The 25322-nt window shown below is 55.9% G+C and overlaps 7 protein-coding genes across 7 annotated transcripts; 4 read left to right on the top strand and 3 right to left on the bottom strand.

The window, feature by feature from the left end:
• Positions 1 to 2810: 2810 nt before the first annotated feature.
• F5144DRAFT_228809 (uncharacterized protein) lies at positions 2811 to 3657 on the bottom strand. The gene has a single exon (XM_066783198.1). It carries the CDS (start codon positions 3416 to 3418, stop codon positions 2942 to 2944), a length of 477 nt encoding a protein of 158 aa, XP_066642828.1. The 5' UTR covers positions 3419 to 3657; the 3' UTR covers positions 2811 to 2941.
• A 739-nt stretch (positions 3658 to 4396) lies between these two features.
• Positions 4397 to 5909, top strand: F5144DRAFT_602482 (S-adenosyl-L-methionine-dependent methyltransferase; the record flags this gene model as incomplete). The annotated part of the gene is made up of 8 exons (XM_066791207.1): positions 4397 to 4407; positions 4475 to 4589; positions 4655 to 4816; positions 5070 to 5155; positions 5211 to 5392; positions 5448 to 5606; positions 5663 to 5756; positions 5822 to 5909. 8 exons carry the CDS (start codon positions 4397 to 4399, stop codon positions 5907 to 5909), a joined length of 897 nt encoding a protein of 298 aa, XP_066642827.1.
• A 1967-nt stretch (positions 5910 to 7876) lies between these two features.
• Positions 7877 to 8476, top strand: F5144DRAFT_490940 (uncharacterized protein; the record flags this gene model as incomplete). Its single annotated transcript, XM_066785828.1, has 1 exon — positions 7877 to 8476. The coding sequence occupies one exon, from the start codon at positions 7877 to 7879 to the stop codon at positions 8474 to 8476; it is 600 nt and encodes a 199-aa protein (XP_066642826.1).
• A 604-nt stretch (positions 8477 to 9080) lies between these two features.
• Positions 9081 to 10391, top strand: F5144DRAFT_228676 (uncharacterized protein). The gene has a single exon (XM_066783197.1). The coding sequence runs from the start codon at positions 9208 to 9210 to the stop codon at positions 10051 to 10053; it is 846 nt and encodes a 281-aa protein (XP_066642825.1). The 5' UTR covers positions 9081 to 9207; the 3' UTR covers positions 10054 to 10391.
• Positions 10392 to 11226: 835 nt separating this feature from the next.
• Positions 11227 to 15158, top strand: F5144DRAFT_229174 (SNF2 family N-terminal domain-containing protein). Its single transcript, XM_066783199.1, has 2 exons — positions 11227 to 11410; positions 11534 to 15158. The coding sequence occupies exon 2, from the start codon at positions 11615 to 11617 to the stop codon at positions 14945 to 14947; it is 3333 nt and encodes a 1110-aa protein (XP_066642824.1). The 5' UTR covers positions 11227 to 11410; positions 11534 to 11614; the 3' UTR covers positions 14948 to 15158.
• A 1446-nt stretch (positions 15159 to 16604) lies between these two features.
• Positions 16605 to 18214, bottom strand: F5144DRAFT_490293 (uncharacterized protein; the record flags this gene model as incomplete). The annotated part of the gene is made up of 4 exons (XM_066785788.1): positions 16605 to 17343; positions 17401 to 17803; positions 17866 to 18042; positions 18106 to 18214. The coding sequence occupies 4 exons, from the start codon at positions 18212 to 18214 to the stop codon at positions 16605 to 16607; spliced, it is 1428 nt and encodes a 475-aa protein (XP_066642823.1).
• A 2609-nt stretch (positions 18215 to 20823) lies between these two features.
• F5144DRAFT_592642 (uncharacterized protein) lies at positions 20824 to 23385 on the bottom strand (the record flags this gene model as incomplete). The annotated part of the gene is made up of 2 exons (XM_066790383.1): positions 20824 to 22740; positions 22792 to 23385. 2 exons carry the CDS (start codon positions 23383 to 23385, stop codon positions 20824 to 20826), a joined length of 2511 nt encoding a protein of 836 aa, XP_066642822.1.
• Between the last annotated feature and the right edge of the window lie 1937 nt (positions 23386 to 25322).

Here is a 25322-nt window from a genome sequence, read left to right as displayed (position 1 = left end):
ATAGCTTGAGCACGCACGCACCAACGTACGAGTACCGCATACGCATATGCAGCAGCGGATGGGTCCTCCCCTACAGGAACAAAAAATATGCGCCACCACAAAAGATATTGGGGATGAGTGAGACAGCGATTATGCGGAGAGGCGCTTGGCGTTGTTCCTAGGGTTCAGCTAGACAACTTTGCTTTTTTTACCCCTTCCCCGACTACTAGCGGGTGAGGTGAGAGCGGCTCAGCCGGAGGCGGAAGGTGTCACGGGTGGTAGACACCAGGTCTGCATAGTGAGCTGGCAATGAAGCCACCGAGAGGGGGGCCAAAAATCGGACGACTAAGTAAAGGCGATGAAGGTGCATCGGATGGTACGGCACAGGTGTTGGTGTTGGTTGAGCGTAGTACTCTTCGTCGTCAGTCGGTGGTGCGGTTAATGTTGATTAAAGGTCTCCATTGCCAAGTACCTACGTGGCATGAAGAAGCATAAGAGACCGGCCCCGAAGTAAAATACCGCAGGCATGCAGGAGAGGAGGGACAGCTACGGCGAAGCGGAACCGGTATGTTATTACCGACACCACGGGCCGGTAGAAGGGGCCATCGACGAGACGAGCACGCAAGAGCCAATGAACCCCTCGCTTACGCTTCCCGAGCGAGAATCGACATCACCGTCCCATATCACTCTCTCTCTTAGCCCCCGCGACCACACCCCAATACCAGGCTCTCTCTTCGTGCCTGCAGGAGACAAGGAACCTTTGGTGGACGGCTGCCCGGCCTCTCAGATTCACTGACGCCGGTAGACGCAGGGTGGGCCCAAACGAAAACCGATAGCTGTGTGAGTATGCAAGCCACACCGCGCGAACCCCCTCCGCGTTGGAGAGTAGCATATGCATCCTTTGCAGGAACCGACCCTCCGATACCCACTTCGCGCAACTATTCCGTGCCTGTACCCCGCGGGGTGAGTGATCGGGGCGAGTGAGAACGCCTGAGGAGGGTATTGACAAAAGGGTTGAGGACTCAGATGAGTCGACCAAAGAGGGCGGCCGTGATCGGATGCCCACGCTTCCGTCAGGATACCAATCTTCTTTCCTAACCTCGACGCTAAAACGGTATCCACAAACCCGAGGGACCCGTTTCGATGGACTTCTGACCGAGAAAAAACACGCCAAGACCGGTGGGTTCGGGAGAGGTCGCCGAAAAGGAGGGGTGATCTGACAAGGTTCCACGAACCCGGCCGCCTGGGACGGCCTCGGGGGCTGGGGTTCGAAAGGGAAAAGAAAAAAAAAATGGGCGAAGCCAGAAGGAGGTTACGGTCCGTTGGTGGGGGTCTGGAGTTGTCTTTCATTAGTAATGGGTAACACAAGTCGGTATTTCGTCTTGTATCTCGGCGTTGCGAAAGCGACATGTGCCCCTCGGGGCCCCGAGCTCAACACCCGCGGGGCAGGTGCCGTCTCGGGGAACACGGCGTCGTCCCGGAGAGGAAACATAACCGTCCTTCAGGGCCGGCATTTCTGGCCTCCCATTGCTCTCCATTGAAATCCGGCAAGCCACCACGGCCAGAAAAGGCAGCTTGCAGGTTGTGGCGGTCACACGAGTCGAAAAGGCTGGGGCGTTGGGACGGGCTGCAAAAAAGATAATCGCCCACCCGACCCGAGGCGGTGGTTGCGGCTAGGAGGGCCCCGGTCGATTGCGAGGAAGTGACCCCTGCCCATGCTCACTCCCCTGCTCACCCGCCAACCACGCTCTGGGAACCCGTGTCCTTGGCATGACTTCGCAATCTGCGGAACTGGTTGTTTGGGCCCGGGACTGACGTGCAGCGTTCGCGACAACAAGCCGAAATTGGCCAGGCGGGCTTCCCGGCTGATGATCCTGCTGGGCTGCGGACGTTATTGTTGACAAGCTCGTTTCTGTCCTTGGTCTGAGTACGAAGTAGTGTACACAGTACAGACGAAGTACTGCTCTTCTGCTGATCCCGAGTTGGAAATGATTGGAACGTCTCTCCCGGGATAGCCGCAAATGATTCACCTGAAACTCGATCCCAGTGCTCGGGAATCCAAGTGGCGCCTGCAAGGATAATGGCTACTAAGTTGAGGGCAATGCCAGTCTTGTTCCTGACACGTCCTCTCGCGCGTGCACAACCTCGGTTGCATGCCATCGTTGCCTCGCGAGCTCTTTGGATTCGTGCCCGCCTTTTCCTTATTTCATGACGCTGCACAATGCAGGGGCTCCAGACGGCCTCTTGTGATGATGCCTAAAGACGGGCAAAACGACGTTACCTCTGCAACAGCTCTTATCAAACGATCATGCCTGGCTGAATTTTAGCCGCAAAAAGGTACACCGACGTTTCGTCCTCGGGATCTCGTCATGCCCGGTTCTCGTCAGCATCTCACCCGACTCGGTCACGGGGATTACCGCGCAGATCCCCTGTCGAAAGCCGGAGACCGTTTCAGTGTGGCCGATTCATTTCGCAAGCCGGACCCCCATGGCGAAACCATGTCTAGGACACCGCTCGACCCGTCGGTGTGGTATGGGCACAGGTGGGCGCGGGCAATTTACCAACCAGGCGGGAGCCGACAAGACATGAGGCGTCGTCCCCAAGCTGCTGGGAGGGGTACGTACCGCTAACCCCTGCATTTTCGGGCCGGTTGGCACTTCTGGGACAGACATCAGCCAATGTGCTCGAGGGTCCCCAGGCCTCCCCATCGGGGTTCTTACTCCTATAGTGCAATGCCTTTTTGCCCTCGATCAAACAATTGCCCAGGTTCTTGGGAAGGAGAACACGTATTTGTATTCCCACCTGGTTGCAAGCTCATATCGTCGGCACAACGGCCAAACCAGAAAGAGGAGGTCGAGCAATGGGACGCCGACCAGGGTACGGCAGATAGGTTGATGTCCTGCAGCAGCGGGATGTTAGTGCCCGCAAGCGGTGGGCAGGCAGCGGGGGTTTTGCAAAAAAATTACTTCCATGGTCCCTTCAGAATCCCGCCTAAACGACCCCTGGCAGCACTCCACCGGACACTGCGGCGGCGGCGGGCTTGACCTTCCGTGCGATCCCAGGACCGTGTCCTCGGATTCACCGGGCACGCCTTGGAAGGCTTGTTCGACAGGGTGTCTTGCGTACAAGAGGTCCCAGACGCAACATGGCGCTGTCTTTCCTCAACGTCCGATCTGTACGACAGCCGGCGGGAGACGCAGATGGCGTTCGTTGTACAGGAGGATAGGAGACGGTAACCAAAGGTTGCCGCCGAGACATAAATGGTCGCCCATGCCAAGTCTGGCGGAATATTCCCACTCTCCGGCGACCGGGTTTGACTGTCCGTTTGATCCTCGAGTCCCGAATAGCGTGCCAATATGCGAGCTTTCTTCACGAACCCAACGTTAGATGATATGCCTGGCGGGCTAATTAGCCCAACCAGAGCCGCGTGCCGGGCCATCTCCCGTGTTGAGTGGGTTGATAGGCGTGGTGATGTGCCCGCTGAAGGAAACAAAGCCGACCCGCAAAACAGCCCCAAGGGCACGATGGCCTATTGTCCCGGCCGTCGGTTCTGGGCGCTGCATCAGGCTAAGAGTGTCTTAGTCCCCGGGTCTTCCCTGGCGATGGAACACGTCTAACTGCCAGCCAAGTACTCGCAAGATCTCTCCAATCACAGAGTCATATCTGCGGGTTTCAACCGGAGCTAGAGGCGGCCGCTTGACCACCGGCAGGGTGTAATGTCACAGGCTTGTCCGTCTCGATCAGCAGAGGGCCCTAGTGGATGCGGGGGACTTCCGGGCTCCCAGCAGGCCGAACACCTACGCAGAAACATGGTTTGAAAGGCGCCACCTACGGGGAAGCCGTCCGTACACGTAGTCAACGGCTGGTCGTCCTGGCCAAAGCGGTGTAGTATTCCCCAAATCCCGAGGTGCCGCCACTGGTTCAGGCAGTGGTATTTCCGCCCGCTTCTCTCGAACGGTCAAATCAAGGACAGGGGTCCCGGGACGGCCCTTTTCCCAGATACTTGAATGGTAATGCGCCAGCAATGCCCTCTGATCGACAAAATCATCGTGGCGCGCAAACCGCTCTGTCGGGCCAATCTGAATGTTTTAGCACGGGAGCCGGGCCCACCAAGCGAGCGTTGCTCATTTCAAACGTGGGAGTGCCGCAGCGCATAGGAAGAGGTACTTGGTCCGACGCCATCCTTGAGAAGCCCGTCCCGAGGAGCAAGGGGTCTTGAAGTATCTCCGCTCACCCTCCCAAACCCGCATAAGGCCATGTAAGTCCTCATGATGCCTGACCCGGGTTTTTGGCCCTCCCCACTTGAGCCACTTGGAACTGCATTTTCCCACCCATCGTTCTCTGCACCTGTTGTCTTCTGTCTTCAATATTTGCCGCGTCGCCAGAATAGGAACGTCAGATTCGAGTTGCCGCAACCATGAACGAAGGGTGTGTAATCCGCGGCTTGGGCCATGCCTCCCCATTCGTGCAGAGCCCATGACTGAACTGGACATAGTGATTCCCAAACCGTGCCTGTCGACAACACGTATCGGGAGGTTGTTGTACACGGCAACAGGGAGTTCCAGCGGTACGCGTTGGAACACGGGATATACTTTGCCCCAGTGGACGATGTGAGCAATGGCACCTTGTGTAGTTCGTCGGTACCTCACCTGCTCACTGTGTTGTGGTCGAGCAGGACGAGATCGATCGCCTCCAATACATGCACGGGATCTTCAACATGATGTTTGACAACAGGCTCATATTCCCGCCAGTCCCGCGGCCGAGGCGAATTTTGGAGTGTGGGTCGGGGTCCGGTGCGTGGGCCATGGAGGTTGCCGAACAGAATCCTGAATGCGAGGTGGGTGAGATAACCCCGGTTGGTGTTGCTCTCGTCCTCCCAGCAAGGGGCACAACGGCGGACTTGAGAACGCGTCGAGGGTCGACTACTTGTTTCCGATCACCATGTTAGCACGCATGCCAATTCAACGAGGGTTTAGCGGGGCAGGCGAAGAATGTGGTCATCCATGGCCGAGGAATCAGAAGCGGTGTCCAACTCAAAACCCGTGAAGCCTCGGTCGGTGTCGTCCATGCTGATTTCGCCTCCGTACCAGGTCATCGGAATCGACGTGTATCCATACCCGGTACCGGAAGATATCCCGCCAAACCTAGATTTCCAAGTTGACGACCTCAACAGCCCGTAAGCGAAACCGAATCCAGCGGCAATGGGCTTCGCATCATTGACGTGAAGCTAGGTCCACCTTTCCGTCAAACTATTTCGACCTAGTACACAGCCGGATGATGGCTGGAGGGATCCATGCGAACAGGTGGATGAATTATCTGAGCGACATACTGCGCGTCCTTCGCCCAGGAGGCTGGTGTCAAATGGTGGAGATATACTTCAACGCACAATCGGACAATGGGACGCTTACCTCAAGTGAGTGGCCCTCGGGGAGTTGTTGTGCCCTGATAATCGCTGACGTGACGGCCAGACCATGCTCTTCAAGTGTGGTCGCAGAATTATATGCAAAGCATACAACCGGCAAAGGATCCCAGAGCGCCGTTGCGACTGCAAAACTGGATGACCCAAGCGGGATTTGTCGAGGTCGAGTCCCGATTGTTGACTTTACCCCTGAGCGGATGGTCGACAGGTGCGGGGTCCAGACGCAGAGTGGTTGATGCAAGCCCTTGTCTAACAATCCCCCAGATCCTCGAGACAACGCCATCGGCACGGCGAATCAAGCAAACGTACATCGACTCATGTCATCGCTTTCCGCATTCCCCTTTTCGCACGCCCTGAAGTAAGTGATGAGGCTGTGGAGCAAGCCAGGGGCACTGGAGACTAATGTTGAATGATCAACCCCAGTATGACCAACGCGGACATCCAGCTTCTTGTAGCACAGGCGCGCAGTGAAGCCGACAACCCGGCATTCAAGGTATGGTGCACTGTGTAGCATCGATGACCACCCGTGGCCGGCCACGTCCTCTCAGGCGGTGCCGTCGTTTCTTCCAAGTTCGCTGCGTTGGAGAGTTGCTGACCCGTCGTGGAACATGTCCAGGCTTATTTCCCAGTGTAAGAGACCCAACCACTCGTTCTTGTGTTGGCGATTCGTGTGCTCTGGGGTGATATAGCTGACGATGCAACTCAGGTACGTTTGTATCGGGCGCAAACCGGGTAGTAGCCGGCATCCCCGGCCCAACGACGGCCGGAGCAACCACAAAAGCAATCGGGCTAGCGACGCTAGGAAACGGGCGCGACATTAACATGTGGTAGAGGTTTCGGGCGGTGCTTGGTTCATCGTGTAGAGGTTCCGTGGGCGTCTTTTCTAGGCGCACACGGGCTAGAAAGTTGAGCTACCTAGAATTGATGAGTTGATAACCACCCACACGCAGCTCAGGTCTGTCGAGTCCACGCCATGCTAGCAACAAACAGAAGCGGCGATGGAAGGCGCCCCTGTCTGTGATCCTTAGGATTGTTGCCATCCTCATGCGATGCCAGCCCGTCATCGTTGTTTCGGTGCTGGCGGAAGGGTGAATTGTTAGATGATTTGTCGGTGGTCTTGATGGAATACCGTGTCGGATGAAAATTGAATGCGGTTGTTGTCAGAAGAAGAGCTGGCGGTACCAAGTATCCATAGGTTGGGGCACCTTCCTGCAAAAGGCCTGTTGGAAGCAGGCGGCGTCCAGATTCTCCAGTAGGCAGGTACCACTTAGGTAGGCGGTACCTACAATACCCGACCTTCCTGGGAAGGAGCAACAGCATGGAAGTAGGTATTCAAATCCCTAACTCCCACTGGGCAACTTTACTGGTAATATCGCGGGACAGGGTCTCCGATACAAAACATTCACTTCCATCCCTGAGTTCGAGCACCGAGCAGATAGGTTGTTTGGTAGAGAGGAGAAAATAATCCAATAGGCCTCCTCCCTCAGACGACGGTGCAACTGGCAATTCCCACTCACGGCTTCTTCCATCTCGGTTCTGGATCCGGCCGCTAAGATTTGCACCACTAATTTGGGAGGTGCCCGAGACGGGGCCAACACCAAACGCCATCAGTGGCAACCGGAAGCATCTCCGAAACAGCCTGTAGTTAGGTACTGGTGGGTGCCCAACATCCACCCTAGGCCCAGCCCACCCAAAGAGCCAACTTCGAAACTCCAGCCGTCGGCCTAGTAGTATCTAAGGTACGAAGTAATCGTAGTCACCTTCCATTCAAACCAGAAGTGAAATAACTACCACCTCCTAGAGCCCCAGGTATCTACCTCGCTAAGTAAGAGCGCCCTCTCAAGCACACGCAGCTATTCGTATCACCAGCCATTTCCCCCAAAGAAACCCCCCGTCCTCGTTGCTGCCGTCCCCCCCCGCATAACGGCCAAGCTTTGCCTTTTATTGATTGACGATCGAGTTCCCGCGGCTGCGCCAGCACTCCCCCGACCCTGGATGGTGGGACCCCTAAGTTGGCGGCAGGAAGTCAGGTGATTTTTGGGCCCTCAGCATCGTGATCTGCTAAAACACCAAAAAAAAGCTACAATATCTGGGGTTTGAGATGCCTCTCGTCTTCAATATTTATACAAAATGCATGACAAATGCAAGAACAGCCGCAACGCGGCAACGCCTAACCCGGTCTTTGGAAATTAGGGGCTGTTGTGCAGTGACGTCTTGCTGTTGCGGTCGGCCGCCGAAAAACAGGGGCAGACCATCAACCAATGAACACACCCAATGGCCTGCATTTTAGCGTGCCAATGGGCTTACTTGCCGTGCCGATCCGACCTGCCCTTGCGAAATCCCCTGCACCGTCAACTTACCCATCCGCCAAACTACTTCATTCCATCAACCCGCACTCGGCGTTCCTATACTACCGGAACCCGACCACCCCGTCTACCCCCGCCTCCGCCCCCCACCCCGGGTTCCCCTCCGACCCTAATGGCGAGCAAGCTCTCCCCCATGCTCCTCCGGAGCTTCGGCCGGCCGACCTTACCACGAACGGCGGCCCTCCGTGTGTCGCGCGCGGCGTACTCGACCGAAACCCCCCCTCCGCCGCCGCCTCTCCTTGCCAAGCTCAAAGATGACCTGAAGGCGGCCATGAGGGCCAAGGACGCGAACCGCCTCGCTGTCCTTCGCTCCGTGCTCGCGGAGACCCTCAACGCTAGCAAAACCGACAAGCCCATCAAGACAGACGTGCAACTCGTTGGCCTGCTCCAGAAGTCGGCACGCAAGTCACAAGAAGCCGCCGCCGAGGCGCGGCAGGCGGGTCGGGAGGATTTGGCTGAGAAAGAGGAGGCTCAACAGCGGATCCTTGAGGAGTATGCTGCGGGCAGCGGCGTCAAAGAAATGGGAGAAGCCGAGCTGAGGCAGGTTATCGAGTCCGCCAAGGCTGCTCTTGTTGCCCAAGGCGCCCAAGGCGCGGGGTTGCACGGGGAAATAATAAAGAGCATCTTCAAGCCGGGCGGGTTGCTGGAGGGGGCCTCGTTTGACAAGAAGCGCGCCGTTACGCTCATCAAGGAAGCTTGCCAAGCCAAGTAGAGCGTGGTTGTCACTTGAGGTTGGCTGTATCAACAACTGTACCATATGTATCATAAGATACCAGCTTCGGCATGCACACCGTAACTGGTCGTTGCAACGTCCTCGCAGCACGCCCAGATATCCACCAATCTGGTTTCTCCCCTCCGTATACGATTGGTTCGATCACCGGGGCCGTTGTGTGCATGGGACTCGCAAAAGAAACCGGCTAGAAAAGATCGGCAGGGGCAGAACGTGTCTATGACGCCTACACTTGTCGCCCCGGATTTCTGGGAGAAAGCTTGGAGCATCATCACACATCCCGTGTTTGGGACGCACGATATGCCGTGTTTCCATCGTGCCATTGCACCACCGTTGTTAGGTGAACTATCCGAGCCTGTACGAAGGGTACTAATGTGCTCCACTGGGGAGACCCAACCAAAGGTAGCGCTCCTGGTTGTACGGTTAGATATCGTTATAGTCTTGGTCCTCGAGTCATGAAGTATCACGCGCAAGGTAAGGCGTTGTTCCATGTCGTATGACGCGGCGAGCCCCGACTGTCGCCCGAGTGGATGTCTGTTTCATCGTTGCTTATAAACCAATATTCAATGACGAACGCAGTCGACTCTGCTCAACATACCGTCAACCCCAGGCTCTTCGATAAGCTAGAGTTCACGAACCTCCACGGGGCACACATGACACCACTTGCAGCCTCACCACACGCTTAGCGGCCGATACTCACCGTCCAACCATCCATGGCAACCCACCCCCCAACCCGCCCAACCATCCCGGGGGAGGGTATTCGCATCTCAACTCGATCTAGCAGAGCAACACCTCCGACCTCGACCCCAACCAACACCTTCTACTCGTCCCCATCACCAGACACAACAACAACAACAACAACAACAACAACAGCAATTCGCGAACCCGAAGTCCCACGCGGCCGCAAACGCCGCCGTTTCCCCGACGACCCCATCCCCACCACCAAACAACCACCACCACCAGCAACAACAACCACAACAACAAAAACACCACCATCGCGAACCCTCTACCGCCGCCCCAGCCCAATCGACTCCTCCACCTTCCGCGGCCGCGTCCGCCACCGCTCCACCTCCACCTCCATTCCCGTCCTCCCCCTCCCCGCCGCCAACACCTCATCAACCCCGACCCCGACCCGGACTCCAACTCAAACTTCAACCCCAACCGCCGCCGGGACGACGAAGCGCTTCCTGCGCGTCGTGCACATCGAGCGGGAACGGACGCGGACGCGGCGGCGGCGACGGCGCAGTCTGAGTCCCTCGCGCTCGAGGTCGCCGGGGAAGGGGAGATTGGTGGTGGGGGGTGGTGGTGGTGGTGAGAGGAGGGGTGGTAGTAGTGATGATGGTGGGAATGGGGGTGTGAGGAGTGGGAGGAGGAGGAGGAGGCGGACGAGGAGTCGGGCTCGGGAGCACCGGGTCGGGTTCGGGGTTAGCGTTGGGGGGGTGGAAGGGTTGGTGGTGGGTGGTGTTGGTGTTCCTCGGGCCGGTGGTGGTGGTGGCGGTGAGAGCGGTGGTGAGAGTGGTGGTGAGAGTGGGGGTGGGGCCTGTGTCGTCGGCAGTTGAGGGGGCACGGCGGGCCCAGAGTGTCAGAGGAGGTGAAGCGATGAGGTAGTGGTGGAGTGGGGGGCGGTATGCTATGGTGGGGCGAAGGGCGGGAGAGTGGGGTTGGGGAGGTCAGCAGGGGAGTCATGAGGCTGAGGTTTACACCGCAAATGGCTGGGAAGGTTCCGGTTTTTCCCTTGGCTCCGGAAAGCGTCGTCCTTGGAAGCCTGTCTTTTTTGGCGGCGGAAGAAGGAGCCGGGGGTAATCACCGAGGCTGTTTTGCTTTCATCCGCTTGGAGTTTGGATTTTGGCATTTGTCATTTTTTTTATGCGCGTTAACATGGGGGTTCGAGGCGGGGATGGTATGTACGCTATGCTACAGTTATCCATCCCGGACTTTTGTTGGTCTTTAGAGTTGTGGTATTACTCTACTAGTCTATGTCATGGATGCGGGGATGGAATACACAGTTTGATGTACGTATCTGCCTTACGTACGAGCTGCACATCAGATTGGTAGATGGCGTACTGAGAAAGGTTAAGCTCTCGGCGAGTCGGGCCAGGCATGCCAGGAATCATCATCTTGCAGGTATTTGCCGCCCTGACGCACACCTGCGTTGAAACACGCAGGGTTTTTCGTCTGCATCCGTTGGAGCGTTGGCTGTCAAGGGTTCAAATCGAGGACCGGTGCTACCTGGTAGTTACGCAACACCAACACTGAAAAGGTCGAGTTGCCTGCAAAGGCAGCATGGTATTTCTGAAAACCGTAACCTGCCAAGTGAAAAGAGACCACAACTGCCAAGGTACAGTGTCTGGTATGGCACGTGCTCCTTTCCCACTGCAGCCTGTGCTGGGTCACGCGGGCCTATCGTAGCCAGGCGATTGCGATAAAGCCTCTGGCATCCAAAAAGTGAGGGCAACAGCAACAGCATCAAGCCTACCACCTATTTCCTCTCATGTCCCGGGCTACTCCTATTCAAATTCATTTGCGTACCTTCCTGCGTTATAAACTTTGCCGGGAGTTCCACGTGTAATTTATTTCTTGCCTTTTAGCCCAACTCGCCAATCCAAAATCCGGGGCCGACCGTTTTTCCTAGCACCTGCTTCTCCCGCTATCGCTGCCCCTCCAACTCAAATCAACTGACTCTCCTCCACTCGCTAACAATCGCTTGCGAGAGAGACCCAGTACCTTACCTAACAACGAGGGGAATACATCCCACTCAAAATACCTTCGCCTCAGCTCTTCGTTTTCCATCGACAGAAGCTTTCACTGCTTGTGATGCTTCTGCCGGGGCTTTTGATGCAACTGCTGGTATTTCTGGCCTGAGAAGCGCCACGCCGTGGAAAAAGGCGTTGGTCGCTCGCCAGCAACCACACCTCGGTGAGCCCTCCCAGTCGTCCCAGGTACTTAACCTCACCTCTCACCGCCCGAACTGCGACCTCATCAAAACCCCCACCTTCACCCAACCTCTCCATCATCGAAACTCATTCAGGAATAACGCAGAGAAATGCGACCTTAACTAATCTGAACTCCAGTCACAGCATCGTTCACGACAAGCCTTATAGAAGGCAAAGAGAGGGCATCATGTGGAGTCCCGCTACGCTATTGAACCCGGGCAAGGCTGGGACCTCCCCGCCGGCCAGGCCGCAGTCGGCTGGTGCCGTGCCCGGTTCCTCGACTCACTCAGCTCAATCTGTACAGCCAGAGATGTCTTTCCAGTTCACCAGCCCCGGCGAACAACTGGCTGTCGATTTCGCCGGCATCCCCATCACGGCATCTGGGGCCGCCATGGAACAGCATGGTGCGCAGCGCCACCCATCAGGCATGCCATTTTACCAGAACGGTTTCAGTCACAGAATCGAGCGTCTGCATAATGTGCAAGATCGCACCGCTGTTCCTCAACCGAAGCGTAGAAAGACGACGAACGAGAATGACCCTACACCCCTGCTTCCGGCACACAACGCTTCATTTTCTAGTTTCTCTGGGGCAGGGACCAGCATCCTCACCCAGCACCTTAAGCAGCAGCAGTCTGGAGATGCCAACCAACCCAAACCCACACGGAAACCATCCGAGACAATCGATCTGACCGAGGGTGACTCGGAACCGGTTTCGCTAGTCCAGACACCCAAAGATCCTGTTAAAGATGAAGAGGTCTGTTACGGGATGGTGGAAGGCGCCTCAATTAACTGTCACAGGGTCCCAGCACCAAAACCGGGCATGGTCTCCATTAACGGTGATGGCTATTGGCCGCAGGTCAAGGTTGTGCTTAAGAGAAAGTCAGAAGACCAGACAAATATCATCTCCGTCTACGACCACACACGCCACATCTTTGGCGTGGTCGATGTCAAGACCGCAGAGTGCCTAGCCCCACTGTTGGACTCGGCGCTGCGAATACGTACAGACTGTCGCATTCCCTCGAGGCGAAAGCTCCCCGGTGAGCAGATTGGCGGGTCGACCTCCCTTAGTTGCAAGTTCGAGCTTATGGTCTACGGACCTCGGAAATTTGCCAACCAGGTCGGTAACCACATGCACGCCAGGAAGCTCAACCTTGTGAGCCCGCCGCGGGTCGAGAGCGGAGTCAGGGTTTTCAATCCCATGGCAACTGAGAACAGGCTCCCAACAACCTCCCGTCCGAACAACGGGAGCAGCAGTCAACAGTACCGCCTGCCGCCCGTGGTGCGCACGGTCGAGGAGATTCGCTCCGAGGTGCTGGGTGTCTTTGATTCCCTTCCCAAATCCGAGGAATTACCTGAGGCAGAGCCCGACGCACGGGTTCTGACAGCTCTACTCAAGCATCAGCGGCAAGCCCTCTTCTTCATGACGGCTCGAGAGTCCGAGCAGCTGCCGGATTCCGGGAAGGCCCTAATCACGTCCACCTGGCAGCGCAAGAAAGACCGATTCGGCACCGTGGCCTATTACAATGTCGTCACCAACCAGACCCAACGAGAGCAGCCCCCGTCGACTTTGGGTGGCATCCTGGCCGATATGATGGGATTGGGCAAGACTCTCAGCGTGTTGTCGCTGCTTACCAAGACCCTCGATGCTGCAGATCGTTGGTCACAGCTTGCTCCGGTCCAACCGAAAGCTCCCGAGCGGAGATCGCAACACCCTTTCCAACATCGGTTCGAGATGCCGGCTCTTGATCTGACACCACTGCGGCAGAATGCAAAGGCGACTTTGCTCGTGTGCCCCCTTAGCACCGTTACCAATTGGGAAGAGCAGATCAAGCAACACATCAAGCCGGGGACAATCTCTTACCACATCTACCACGGGCCCAACCGCATCAAGGACGTTGCGCAATTGGCGCAGTTTGACCTGGTCATCACCACCTACGGTTCTGTCGTTAGCGAACTCAACTTCCGTAACAAGCGGAAGCGGGGGGCATTTCCTCTCGAGGAGATCGGTTGGTTCCGCATCGTCCTGGATGAAGCCCATACCATCCGAGAACAAAATACTTTGGCGTTCAAGTCAATTTGCCGCCTGCAAGCAAACCGCCGGTGGGCCGTCACCGGAACTCCAGTCCAGAACAAATTGGAGGACCTGGCCGCGCTACTCGCATTTTTGCGGTTGAAGCCCTTTGATGAGAAGAGCAAGTTTCTACAGTTCATCATCCAGCCCTTCAAGGCCGCAGATCCGGAGATTGTGCCAAAGCTCCGCGTTCTCATTGACACGATCACGCTGCGGAGGCTCAAAGACAAGATCCACCTTCCCGATCGTACGGATGAGGTCATGAGGTTGGACTTCAGCCCCGAGGAGCGGCAGGTGTACGACTGGTTCGCAAAGACGGCTCAGGACCGTGTCCGGGCCTTGACCGGCCAAGGCATTGGTCAAGAACGCATCGTGGGTGGCAAGACCATGATACACATCCTGCGGTCGATTCTACAGCTCCGCTTGATATGTGCTCATGGCAAAGAGCTCCTCAACGATGAGGACCTCGCTGACCTTCAGGGCATGACCGCCGATACACCCATTGACCTCGACAGCGATGATGATGATGACCAGCGGCCCGTGCTGCAGGAGAAGAAGGCATACGAGATGCTATATTTGATGCAGGAGGGCAATAGCGACAATTGCTCCAGGTGCAACACGAAGCTGGGGGCTATTGAAGTGGATGACCCTGAGTCCGATCGCCAGGACGACATCCTTGGGTACATGGCACGATGCTTTCACACGTACTGCCCGCCCTGCATAAACCTACTACGAGATGAGCAAAACGGCTGCGACGTGTGCGCCCGTCTCGTCAAGTCAGGCTGCGTTGAGCTGCGGCGCAAGCGCGCTGACATGGAACACGAGTCCCGCATAGCGAAGAACAAAGGCGGCACGGGCAAGATCATTCCAGGTGATCGCTACGGTGGGCCACACACCAAGACTCGTGTCCTGGTCGAGGAACTGCTCGCCAACAAGGAACAGAGTGCCCTGTGCCCCGACGAGCCTCCGTTCAAGTCGGTCGTCTTCTCCGGCTGGACTACGCACCTTGATCTCATCCAGATCGCTCTAGATAACGCCGGTATCACTTACACACGACTAGACGGGAAAATGTCCCGCACGGCCCGAAACGCCGCGATGGATGCATTCCGCGATGATCACTCCGTTCAGGTCATACTAGTCAGCATCATGGCCGGCGGACTGGGGCTCAACCTGACGGCCGGCAACAGCGTTTACGTCATGGAACCGCAGTTCAACCCGGCTGCCGAGGCACAGGCTGTGGATCGCGTCCATCGATTAGGTCAAACCCGCGCTGTTCGCACCGTCCGTTTCATCATGAAGGATAGCTTCGAGGAAAAGATGCTCCAACTGCAGGACAAGAAAAAGAAGCTGGCCAGCCTCAGTATGGACCGTGATCCTAATGACAGGATTACCGACCGCACCGAGGCTGCAAGGCAACGCTTGATGGACCTGCGCAGCCTCTTTAAATAAGTAGCTAGCTATTCCCTTGGCTACCATCGCGGATGCAGCTACAGATTCCTCAAAGTCTTCATATTGGTCCTCTTGGAGTTCGTTCCGAGACCATCAAATAACAACGCAGGGCAAGGATATCGCTCGCAAAGCTTCTAGGGTTTCGCCAGCATGGACAGGCAGCACTAGCTACGGCGTCACGATCAGCTGCATCTTCCATCGGACCATTATTATCGTTTCCGCATTTCACAACAGACAGTCGGGCAAGGGATTCACTACGGGTACTATCTAGCGGCATCTCCGGTTTTTACACGTGCATTTTCTGGTCGTTCGTTCATTGCGGGGGAGCCGGGGGGCAATTCATCCACAGGGTCTACATACATGGCATGGCGAAGGGATCAAGCTAAGGGGTGGACAGGGTCATCGCGCGGTTTTAAAGCGGATGTGCATCGGGCAGGCGGTTTCTAGCGGTTTCCAGATCTCTACTCCATCTCGTCGACATGCACACATATTCTTTTTTTTTCCTTTTCGTTGTTTCTCGGGTCATCATAGAGTCTGGCTGGCGCGGTTAAAGCCTGGAACTGGGATGGTATCACTGAGTTTTTAGTTTTACAGGCAGACACAGCATTGATTAGACATCATCAGCGACATAGCGCCAGCTTTTCTTTTTTTTCTCCTTTTCCATGTTCTCTTCTCTGCTTTCTCACATTCGGGATTTGGTAGATATCAGGGCCACTTCGGGGTGATATCGCAGGCCAACAGCAACAAACAAACCTCTAGCCGGTGCTTCCCTCAAGTCAATCAACATGCTGCCCATAAGAGCATGACAATGCCTCTTCAATAAACGTTCCTTCATCTAACCTGCCCACCCGTTTCCAGACTCAACTCAACTCACTACATACCAAATAAACAATGCCTATAACCAATGACAGAAAAGACACACTGTGCCCGAGGCCGTCATGGGAAACAGCAGCACCTCGCTGGATGCATACGAACTAAGCCCAAGTCCGCCTTGGTGAGCTGTCGGGAACGGCTTACCAAGTACATATCTCAAGTAAGAGACAGCGAGGAGAAGTCACAAGCCGCGAGGACCGTTGGCGGATTCAAGGTTCGGGCTGCTGAGTCAAGTATTCCCTGACTGTGCTTGCTTCAGTGGATTGAGAGACTCAAGCCGGGAGCACCCATCCATAGAGACTTGCCGACCATATTGGAGATGGTTGAAATAAATAGCTGACGGTTCAATTGAAACTACAGACCCAAATTTGTCCGTCTGTCTGCTCCAACGTCACCCTTGGTTGGAGGAGCCGCTCGCATGTTTCAGAGGTCACGGCACGAACAATCGAGTCACTGAAACTTGAAGAACCCAGGGCAAGTACCTATTGTGGATGTCATCTTTTTTGTCTTTCACATTCAAAGTTTCGTTAATGCCTATAAACCATGCCAATGCCCCATGCCACGCCGTGATTGACAAAAAACTCCGGTCCCATTACCCATTGACTCGTAACGCCGGAAAAGACCCAAAAGCAGACGAGTACTTTTAAAAATGACGCGTGCCACAACAGCTGTCTAAAGTCGAGAAAAAGGGACACCCTCGACCAGCCACCTCTCGCGGCTGGGCGATATCAAAAGGGCCCAAGCTGTTACATATTTCCTCTTTGAGTGTGCTAACCGCCCCCACTTACGCGGTGTCGGCAGTGGTGATGGGGCGGCCAATACGGGTGATTTGGTCGCCGGCGCGAACGATGCGCTGGCCGGACGAGTCGGTGACGGCATTGACATCCTTGTTCTCGGATTGGGCGCGCTTCCAGATTTCCACCTCGCAGCCACCCCTCAGAACACCGACTCTCATGGTGGAGAGCAGGTTGTGGGCGGCGTTGGAGTGGCTGTAGACACCACCGTTGAAGACGGCAGTTGCGTCCTTGCCAATGGCGGACGAAATAAGCGCCTTGCCACCGGGGTGATCAGCGATGAACTTGCCGACGTCGTGAATGACACCAGCGATGGCAATCCAGGCCTTGCCGTTCTTCGACTCCTCGACGAAATCATCCCAGCTGACAACGGGCAGGCTCTCGAGAGGGATACCCCAGTCGAGGGTGGAACGCTTCTGGTCGAGCTTCTTCTGCTGCTGCTGGACACGGCCCTTCTCGATCTCGTTCTGGGGGAAGGTCTTCAGGTTGTAGGCGAGGCCGAGCTGCTTCATGGTCCAGATGAACCACTTGGTAGGGTCGTATTGCCACCACTCGATCGCGTTACGGAAGTCGCTGGGGAACTCGTGGTGGAAGTTGTGGTAGCCTTCGCCAAGGGTAACGAGAGCGGTGATGACGTGGTCCCTCGGTGAGTTGCGGTCATCGAAGGGCTGGTCACCGAGCCAGTGGGCCAAGCTGTTGACGCAGAAGGTGGCCTGCTGGATGAAGAAGCTGGAATGTATTAGTACATGGGGGTCCAAGTTGTCTTTAGGTAGTCGTGGCACTCACATTCTCAGGATACCGCCGTACACGAAGCCGCCCCAGAAGTCGCCCCAGCCGAGGCCGCAGACAAGAATGGGCACGATTATGGCCATGGTGAGGACCGACTTGAGGTAGTTGCGGTGCTGCCAAACAACGACGGGGTCGTCATTCAGGTCGGTGATGTCAGTGCGGCCGATGCGGCGGGGGTTCTGCTTCATGACCATCCATCCAATGTGGCTGTAGAGGAGGCCCTTGCGGACGGAGTACGGGTCCTTCTCGGTATCGGTGTAGCGGTGGTGGGAGCGGTGGAGGCTGGACCACCAACGCGCGCTACCCTCAACAGCGGCAGCGCCACCAGCGGCGAGGAAGATCTTGAGAGGAAGGGAGGCCTTGTAGCTCGAGTGAGCCCACAGACGATGGTAGCCGGCAGCTGGAAGGTGTGTTAGTCAGTCCGCGTTATCCCTATGCTCTCGCTCAATTGGTCCAACTCACTAATTCCGAGGCCAGCGAAGAAGTAATAGGCGACAGCAAAGATGGCCGTCTTGAGCTGCAGGGAAACCCAGTACGAGGAAATCAGGCCAATCATGGGCACAACGACGATGAAGTAGGTGTTGAGCCAGTTGACATGTTGGTACCAGTTGGCCCATGTTATCGGCTGGTCAGTGATGTCTATATCGGTGATTGTCAGTATTTCGAAACCCGCGCACACATAGGCCATAGGCCGGAACGTACGAGGCTTGCGGAGATCATAAGTCTTCTTCCGCAGAGGGACGTGATCGGTAGTGCCGTCCGGGAAGGTCTCGGCTTGCGCCACGGGCACCTTGGACGTGGACGACGCCATCGCGAACGAGTACGGCGAAGCCGATCAACACCGAGTCGGGTGCTCGTTGAGGTGTCGTCGATCCGGGAACAACGTCGACCCGGGATGCTCACACTCAATCAACAATAAGTTGATGGATGTGAAGAGCGTGGTAGAGGGGGACAGGTTCTTGGTCGACCAAGGTAGAAAGGGAAGGGTGTGACAAGGCGGGAAGTTATTATTATATGGAATGCAAAAGAGCAAGGGTGGGTTAAAGCAGGGAGCTGCGGGTGGTTGAGGAGGAAGGTCCAAGTGTCAAGGAACGTAGCTCCCCTGTGTGTGTGCTTGCATGGCACGCATGGCACCATGGCGAACATGGGAAAGCGAAACCCAGTGTTCAACAACAAAAAGCGGGCATTCCAATTGGACAGTCAATAGTCGAAATGGAAACGTGAAACTCCTCTTGGCTCAGTCATCTCTACTTTCTCGTCCCAGAAAAGGCGGTTTGCCACTCTTGCTCCTTCATCCACTACATCCGTTGGGGGCATCTCGAAGAGACGTCGCCAATAGAGAATCGGCTCGGCAGGTCGGGTCGAAAACTGTTTCGCACTGCATGGCCAGATCAACTGTTCGGCCTCGGCCGAGAGGAGGCCTGTCAAGCCCGTGCGACACGCCATCGCAGTGCAAACGCCTCTCCCTGCCCAAAAGAGCCAGGTTTTGGAGGGCAGCCGTTGTCCCGGCCGAAATTGTTGAGGAAAGTGTTGGGGAGGCGTTGGACCTCTCGGCATGCCTTTGCGAAGCTCTCAGGCCGTTGATTGGCCACTTGCATCAGGGGATGCGAGAACCGGTCGAACCGGGCCCCACTTGACCGCATCCCCAAGCTTCTGGTAAAAACCAGAAACCCACACCTCCTCCCCATCTCGGCCTGGAATGGGTGGCAATTGACGGTGTTGGTGGTCGTTGACTGCAAGGTTTCTCCAGATTCTGAGCAGTTGAGGGAATCACATGCAATTTTCCGGTTGTTGGCAGCTGAGGAAAGATGGCGCACATGTTCATCCCGTCTCATCAAGATTCCTCACGCCACTCACAAGGATCTTCTCGTTCCTGCGTTTGGCACGCGAGCAGGTGTACGCCACACTCACAACCTGGGCCGCCACAGGATTATCCGCGGCCGTGGAGGGCTGAAGAGCTGGAATGCGGCATTTCCTCAGCCCTGTGAGGTGGGGCTGACTCTCCGCGATCTTGTGTCCACTTCCACCGCTCCGTGACAGCACTACCTTTAGTTGCCGATGTTGATAGCTACCTGGCAGTCAGAGTAGCTAGGGGACTAGGCTTTTGTGGAGAAATAATGCCCCAACTAGTCAACGATTCAAGGCTTACTCTGAGTTTTCACTCCATGCTCCCCGCATCGAGTTACGTACAGATATGCACATACTTCAGCTCGCATTAATAAGGCGGTCACTTTGCGAATACTCTGTCTCCACCGCCACCCCGGAGTTCGGGTTCGGGAGCGGGAACTCCACACCGCCCCGGCAAAAACCCACTTCACCGGTGAGGTTGCTATCACGGTGGTCTTCCGCGGCCGGACTCCTCTACCGGCGGCCAGCTTTTGCTCGTAGCTAAGCTCCAAAGCTAGACACACCCCCGTGTCATCGAGAGGACACACATAGTTATCACTGCCAGCCGGTCTTTCACTGCAGTCACAACTAAACCCCCATCCTTGGCCGAGTGGGGACAGCCGAGCTGAGTTACACAGTACGATGCATATACAGATAAGCATGGTAAGCCTGACGTGAGCTTCCGGTGGCTCCTGAATGAAGTTGAACTCGATCTCAACGGAGCCCCCCACGTCGTAGAATAGCCAGTCCTAGGGTCCAATCTGGGGTCAGGAACAAGTATAAATGCCACCCGAAACTTTATACTGAGCGACCAAAAACGGGCAGGCAGAGGGCCTCGTCTGCTCTCTCTATGCTTCTGCTACGTCAAGCAAAAGTATAAGTGTGTTGAGTTAAGCCCTGTGGTGTTTACCCTGTCGAAGAAGCATGGGTATCAAAGAATTGCAAAGGCAAGGCCATACATAGCTTTGGCAAGATGAACACCATCGGGATGGTGTCGAAGATGCGTGCTCTTGGCTTTGATTCGCCAAGATAGGTACGTTCAGAAAGCAACAACCAACACGGCCAATAAGTAGGCTACGGAAGAAAGGTCAGAGCAACATATTATATATTGACCTTGAACGAACCCCAGCAGCGTGGAGTTTGGAGGTCTTGTAAATCATAACACACTCGTCCTTTGCAGAACACATTAGAATATTTAAGTGAAAGGAACAATAGTAACAAGAATAACAAAACACCACCCAGCCAGCCAAATGCAGTGATAGGTGGCGACAGAAATGGTAAAATAGCAACGCAAAAGTCATAAATCATTCAGAGTGCCTTCCGCCGCCCATGCCCGCCCGCCCTACTCCCTCGCTCCAAACCCAATGAACCAAGTCACCTAGTCCGTTGCGCTTGCGCCCATCCTCGTTATAAACCGCCACCATAAATGAGAAAAACGAAAGCACCGCATACGATTATAAACGTGAAAGTGGAGACATTAAAAGAAAATACCGTGTATATACAACGACAAACAACGCTCCCCGTCGTCAGTCGTTATTTTCTGTCGTTGGTAGTCGGGACTCCTTCGAGCCCCTTTTCAAGCTCCGAGTTCAAATCCTCGTCAATGTTGATCTCGTGCTGTCGATTCGCGTCGCGGCCGCCAATATTGATAGGGCCCAAAGCCGAACCGACACCCTTCAGGTCGTCATTTGCCCGCTTAAGCTTAGTGTGCGGAGCTGGAGACAAGTCTGATATGGGTGGCTGGGGGTTTGCGTTTTGTTCACTCTCGTGGGTGTGTGGGTGTCTGTCCCCGTCAGTTCGGGGCGCGGTGTCAAAGTTGCCACCGTTAGTAACGAGAGGAAGACCGTGTGTTGGCTGCTCGGTGACGGTAGTGATGGTTGTTTTCTGCTGAGCGTTCTGCCGTGATGCCGACTCCATCGAAGTTTTACCGCTCCTCCCGCGAGAAACGGACCGTTGCCTGTTGCCGGTAAAATAGTCCCGATGCTCCCGCGGCGTGCTGGAACGCTCTGTGAGGTCCTTTCCACTATCGGCCTGTGATTCCGGTTTTGTGTGCCCCTGGGTCTGGGCCCCATCTTTGGCCTCCGCAGCATGTCCCTCCTCTCCGAAACTCCGGGGTAGCGGCGATGGGTTCTGTGTTGACGACAAAATCGAGCCCCGGCCGCCATACGCCATCGGCTCCGGCTCCCCAGAATTGTATTTCCTTTGTATTGAGCGTCCTCGTTGCGCAGAGGCTTCATCATCCTTGCTTGTCTCGGTCGCGGCACCCCGGAAGCGGTAAGGCCCGTCCGCATACGTCTCCAACGTCTCCTCGCTACCTTGCGGGCCCGACATCGATTTCACCCGAGCTTCCCTGGCGAGGACGTCGCTGACAGACGGCACGGTGGGCGCACGGTTGTAACTGTCCGACCAAGTGTACATTTGGTGTCCGAATCGCCCAGCGTCATGGTCTCCTTGGTTGCTCGGCATCGGCGATGGCGGAGATCTGCCCCTGCTCGGATAGTAAAAAGGTTCGTCGGCCGGGTGGTTACTCCAGCCCACAAAAGCCCAGTCACTCTGCGGGTGGACGGCCTTGATTCGGGGTAGCCCAGACGGCGACAGGTAGTCATGCCGGGCATTGCCGTCACCGCTCATGGACATGGCGGACCCAGTGATGCCGCCATACTGACTTTCCTCTTCCGGCTCGGGGAACCACGACAAAAGCTGAATGGCCTGGACGCGATCCCTGGGCTCAGTGCTGAGGCAAGTGCTAACAATGCGCCTGTACCACGTCGGCACCTGGATATCCGGGTCGAGTTTCAAAGGACGGTCATAGGCGTCAGGGTCATCCTCTTGTGTCGCCAGGGCCCACAGAACCATGCCGAGCTGGTAGAGATCGGACTTGACGCCGATGTACATGGAAATTCGTTGATTGCTCTCGACCAAGGGCGTTGCCTCCGGGGGTTCCCATCCGATTGGGCAGCCCCGACGGTTGATGTCGATAATTTTCGCATCGTAGTTCTCGTCGATGACAATGTTGGAAAGAGTAAAATCGCCTTGGACAAAGCCGGCCTCATGAATCTCGGATAAGCCGCCGACAATCTGGCGGGCCCATTTCTCTCGTGTGGGCCAGGGTAGGGAATGGTCGTTGTCAAAGATGACATCGATTAGGGCGCCGCGTGAGGCATAGCTGATGAGGAGGCCTGTGACGTGTTCTTCCCTGTCGTCCACGACAATCCCGTAGAACTCGATCACATTTTTGGCGGGACATAGCTGGTGGAGCGCGTTGATCTCGTAGAGAAATTCGTCGACCGTGTCCGGGCCCGGGATTTCCTTCTTTATCAGCAGCCTGCCATGGACTTGGACCCTGTAAACGAATCCCGAAAGGTGCGAGTCAAAGTGAATCTCGCGCTCCTTGACTCTCCTGCAGTTCATGTGTTCGATCATACGGACTGGAGGGTAGCTGATGATTTCCTTGGTGGGTGTTAGTAGGGGGGCTATTAGCGGAAGCCACGCACAACGTACATTGTTATCCTCAACGACATGAACATGCAATCTCCCTTCTTTTGTTTCTAGTTTCAGGTTGGTGACGGTGCTATAAAAGTCAATCTCGGCGAGACTATCGCGGATGGCCTCGTATATCTTGGCGCTCTTGTCCCGCTGGTATTGGGTGCCAGCAAGCTCAGCTTCGAGGGAGCTCTCGGGAGCATATCGATAGTCGAGCGAGACAGTGACGCGTCGCCAATGGTGTTCGTGTTGACGGAAGGTGACGAAGAACTTCTCCCTCTTGGACTTGTCCCGGAAGTACATGGATAGATTGAGGATCCATTTGCGCTCTAGCTCGCTCTCGATTAGGGCGTCGTACTGCGAGGTGGTCAAGGACTGGACATCCATCTTGGAGAGGGTCTCGATGTCATGGAGAAAGTCATCATGGGCGGAGTCCATATCGGCGTCGAGGGTATCGAGGCCCTCAGGCGGGTCAGGCCAGTCCTCCGGTGGGCTCATGGGGAAGGAGGGCGAGGGCGGATTGCTCAGGTAGTGGTGCAGAAAATCAGGGGCGCTGGTTCGTGGATCCGGGTGGTTGAAGGCGGTGTTGGAATCGCGCGCACGCCTATCCATTGAGACTGTCCTCCGCTCGGCAGGTGTAGGGTGGACAGGTTCTAACCTGCTCCGCACCTCAGAGCGCTGCCTTTTAAACGTTTGAGTTCGGGGCAGGCCAGGGACAACTTTCCGGGAGACACGTTGAATGAGGCCGGTTTTGGAGTCATCTGGTTGCTCAAAGCCCTCCTCGCCTTTCAGGGCTGAGTCCGGCATGCTATCGGTTCCATTGTCCTTGTCCCGACCAAAAAACCTGCGCCATCGGCTTTGCTGCGCGTGACCGTTGGCGGTTGTCAATGGGACCGCTGGCTCCGCTGCGGGATCGGCATGAGGTTGAGCCATGGGGCAGGCCAGGCACGGTGCTGCTGGGTGTCGGGCCCGGTTCAATACGGGGCTCGACGGCCGAATGGTAGAAGACGGGGCCGAGAAGGGTCAACGGTGTGTTAGACCGGAAAATAACGTAAATTCGGTAGGTAGTGGCGGGATCCGTGGCGGCACTGGTGTATTTCCTTTTGTCCCGCGTCCTCAGTTCTCTTTTCCCCTCTTCACTTGACCAACTCCTTCCCACCCTACACCCAAATTGATACCGGAGGAGGCGAGGTGCGGTATGAAAGGGCTAGGAGCATATGGCAAAAGTGATCGCGCGCATCCATCAAGCGCGGGCAGCCATGTGCACAACCCTGTTATGTATGCGCTGCTGGAGGGGCTGGGGGTTGGGACGGGCGTATCAGCCTTCTCAAACCATGCAGAGAGCCTCACCGGGCACGGTAGGCTGACCACAAGGAGGTGAGTTGAGAGATGAAATTTGCTGGCAAAACAGGTTCGTTTTCGAGTGTGTTCATTCGGCGGACTAGCGTTGTTGAAATGCCATTAAAGGTGCAGGTACAGCTATAGGTTCAGAGCCTTGGAACCCGGGGCCGCAGTGAGGCATCGGAGAACGGCAGGCTGCTGAGGCTCGGCTAGCAGGGCAAGGGAACTTTTCATTAGATGAAAAAAGGAGGATGAGATGGTGGTGCGTGAGATGCAAAAGATGAAAGATGACGTTGCAAAGAGCAGGTGATGGAGGGTGTCAGGGTGTGACGGTGATGACCCCGAGTGGGAGAAACGGGTTGAAGCGAAGTGGGATTCCAGATGGAAGCGGCGACCACCGGGAGAACCACCACCACACACACTCACACGCAGACTCACACGAGAAAAGTCAGACGAGAAAATGGTTGCCTCAGCACCGTTACTTGTTGCGGTTGGTTCTGGCTGGCTCGGCTCCGCACTATTGTTACAGTAACCCAGGATTGGTTCTCCCCGCGGCATCTCCTGTTTGTGCTCTTCTCCTGCATGCTGCACGAAGCAGGAGAAGGGACGGTCGAGGGCATCGAGGTGGAACAGATGGGACAGATGGGCGACTGCTAGTGACCTCTGTGGGGCAGTGCGGAAACAGGGGTGTTGGTGGGGTGCAACACGTGTAACAGCGTCGATGGGCAGAGGGGTTCGTTACCATGCAAGCGCCAGCCCTGTGACGGACATCAATCTGCCCGGCCATCTGCTTGTTAGTTAAGTCTCTCGAACTTAATTCTTTGCATGATGATTTGCGTCATGTCAGGTCAGAAAAATCCTTGAACTTCACGGTGAGACTTCTGATGTGGTCTGTTGAGGAGTGGAATTGACCGTGCCTGCCGCCGGTTTATCAGATCCCCAAACCCCTCCCTTCCTTTTTGGGCTGTGGGGGAAGACCAAGATGGCAAGATGGGGTCAAGAAGATCAAGCTTTGCCGTAAACGGTGGCAGTTGACCGGGGTTTTCGCGGGCACGTGGGACTCTGTGCTCCTTTTGGCAAGATAGACCCGCACACCGCTGCCCATGGATGCTCCTCCCCTCGTCCCTCCACAGCTCCACAGCCTCTGGTCTCATCCGGCCCTTCGTCCAAACATGGAAGAGTCTCGACAACGCACGCGAGAGGAATTC

This window comes from Chaetomium tenue (assembly GCF_020726465.1).
Source record: "Chaetomium tenue strain MPI-SDFR-AT-0079 chromosome Unknown F5144scaffold_4, whole genome shotgun sequence".
Taxonomy (NCBI): Eukaryota; Fungi; Ascomycota; class Sordariomycetes; order Sordariales; family Chaetomiaceae; genus Chaetomium; species Chaetomium tenue.
Note: the sequence above shows the minus strand (reverse complement) of the source record. Positions and strands in the feature narration are given on the sequence as shown.

Coding starts and splice junctions, on each gene's coding strand:
- F5144DRAFT_228809 (XM_066783198.1), bottom strand. CDS start 3,418: ATGGCCCGGCACGCGGCTCTGGTTGGGCTAATTAGCCCGCCAGGCATA.
- F5144DRAFT_229174 (XM_066783199.1), top strand. CDS start 11,615: ATGTGGAGTCCCGCTACGCTATTGAACCCGGGCAAGGCTGGGACCTCC.
- F5144DRAFT_228676 (XM_066783197.1), top strand. CDS start 9,208: ATGGCAACCCACCCCCCAACCCGCCCAACCATCCCGGGGGAGGGTATT.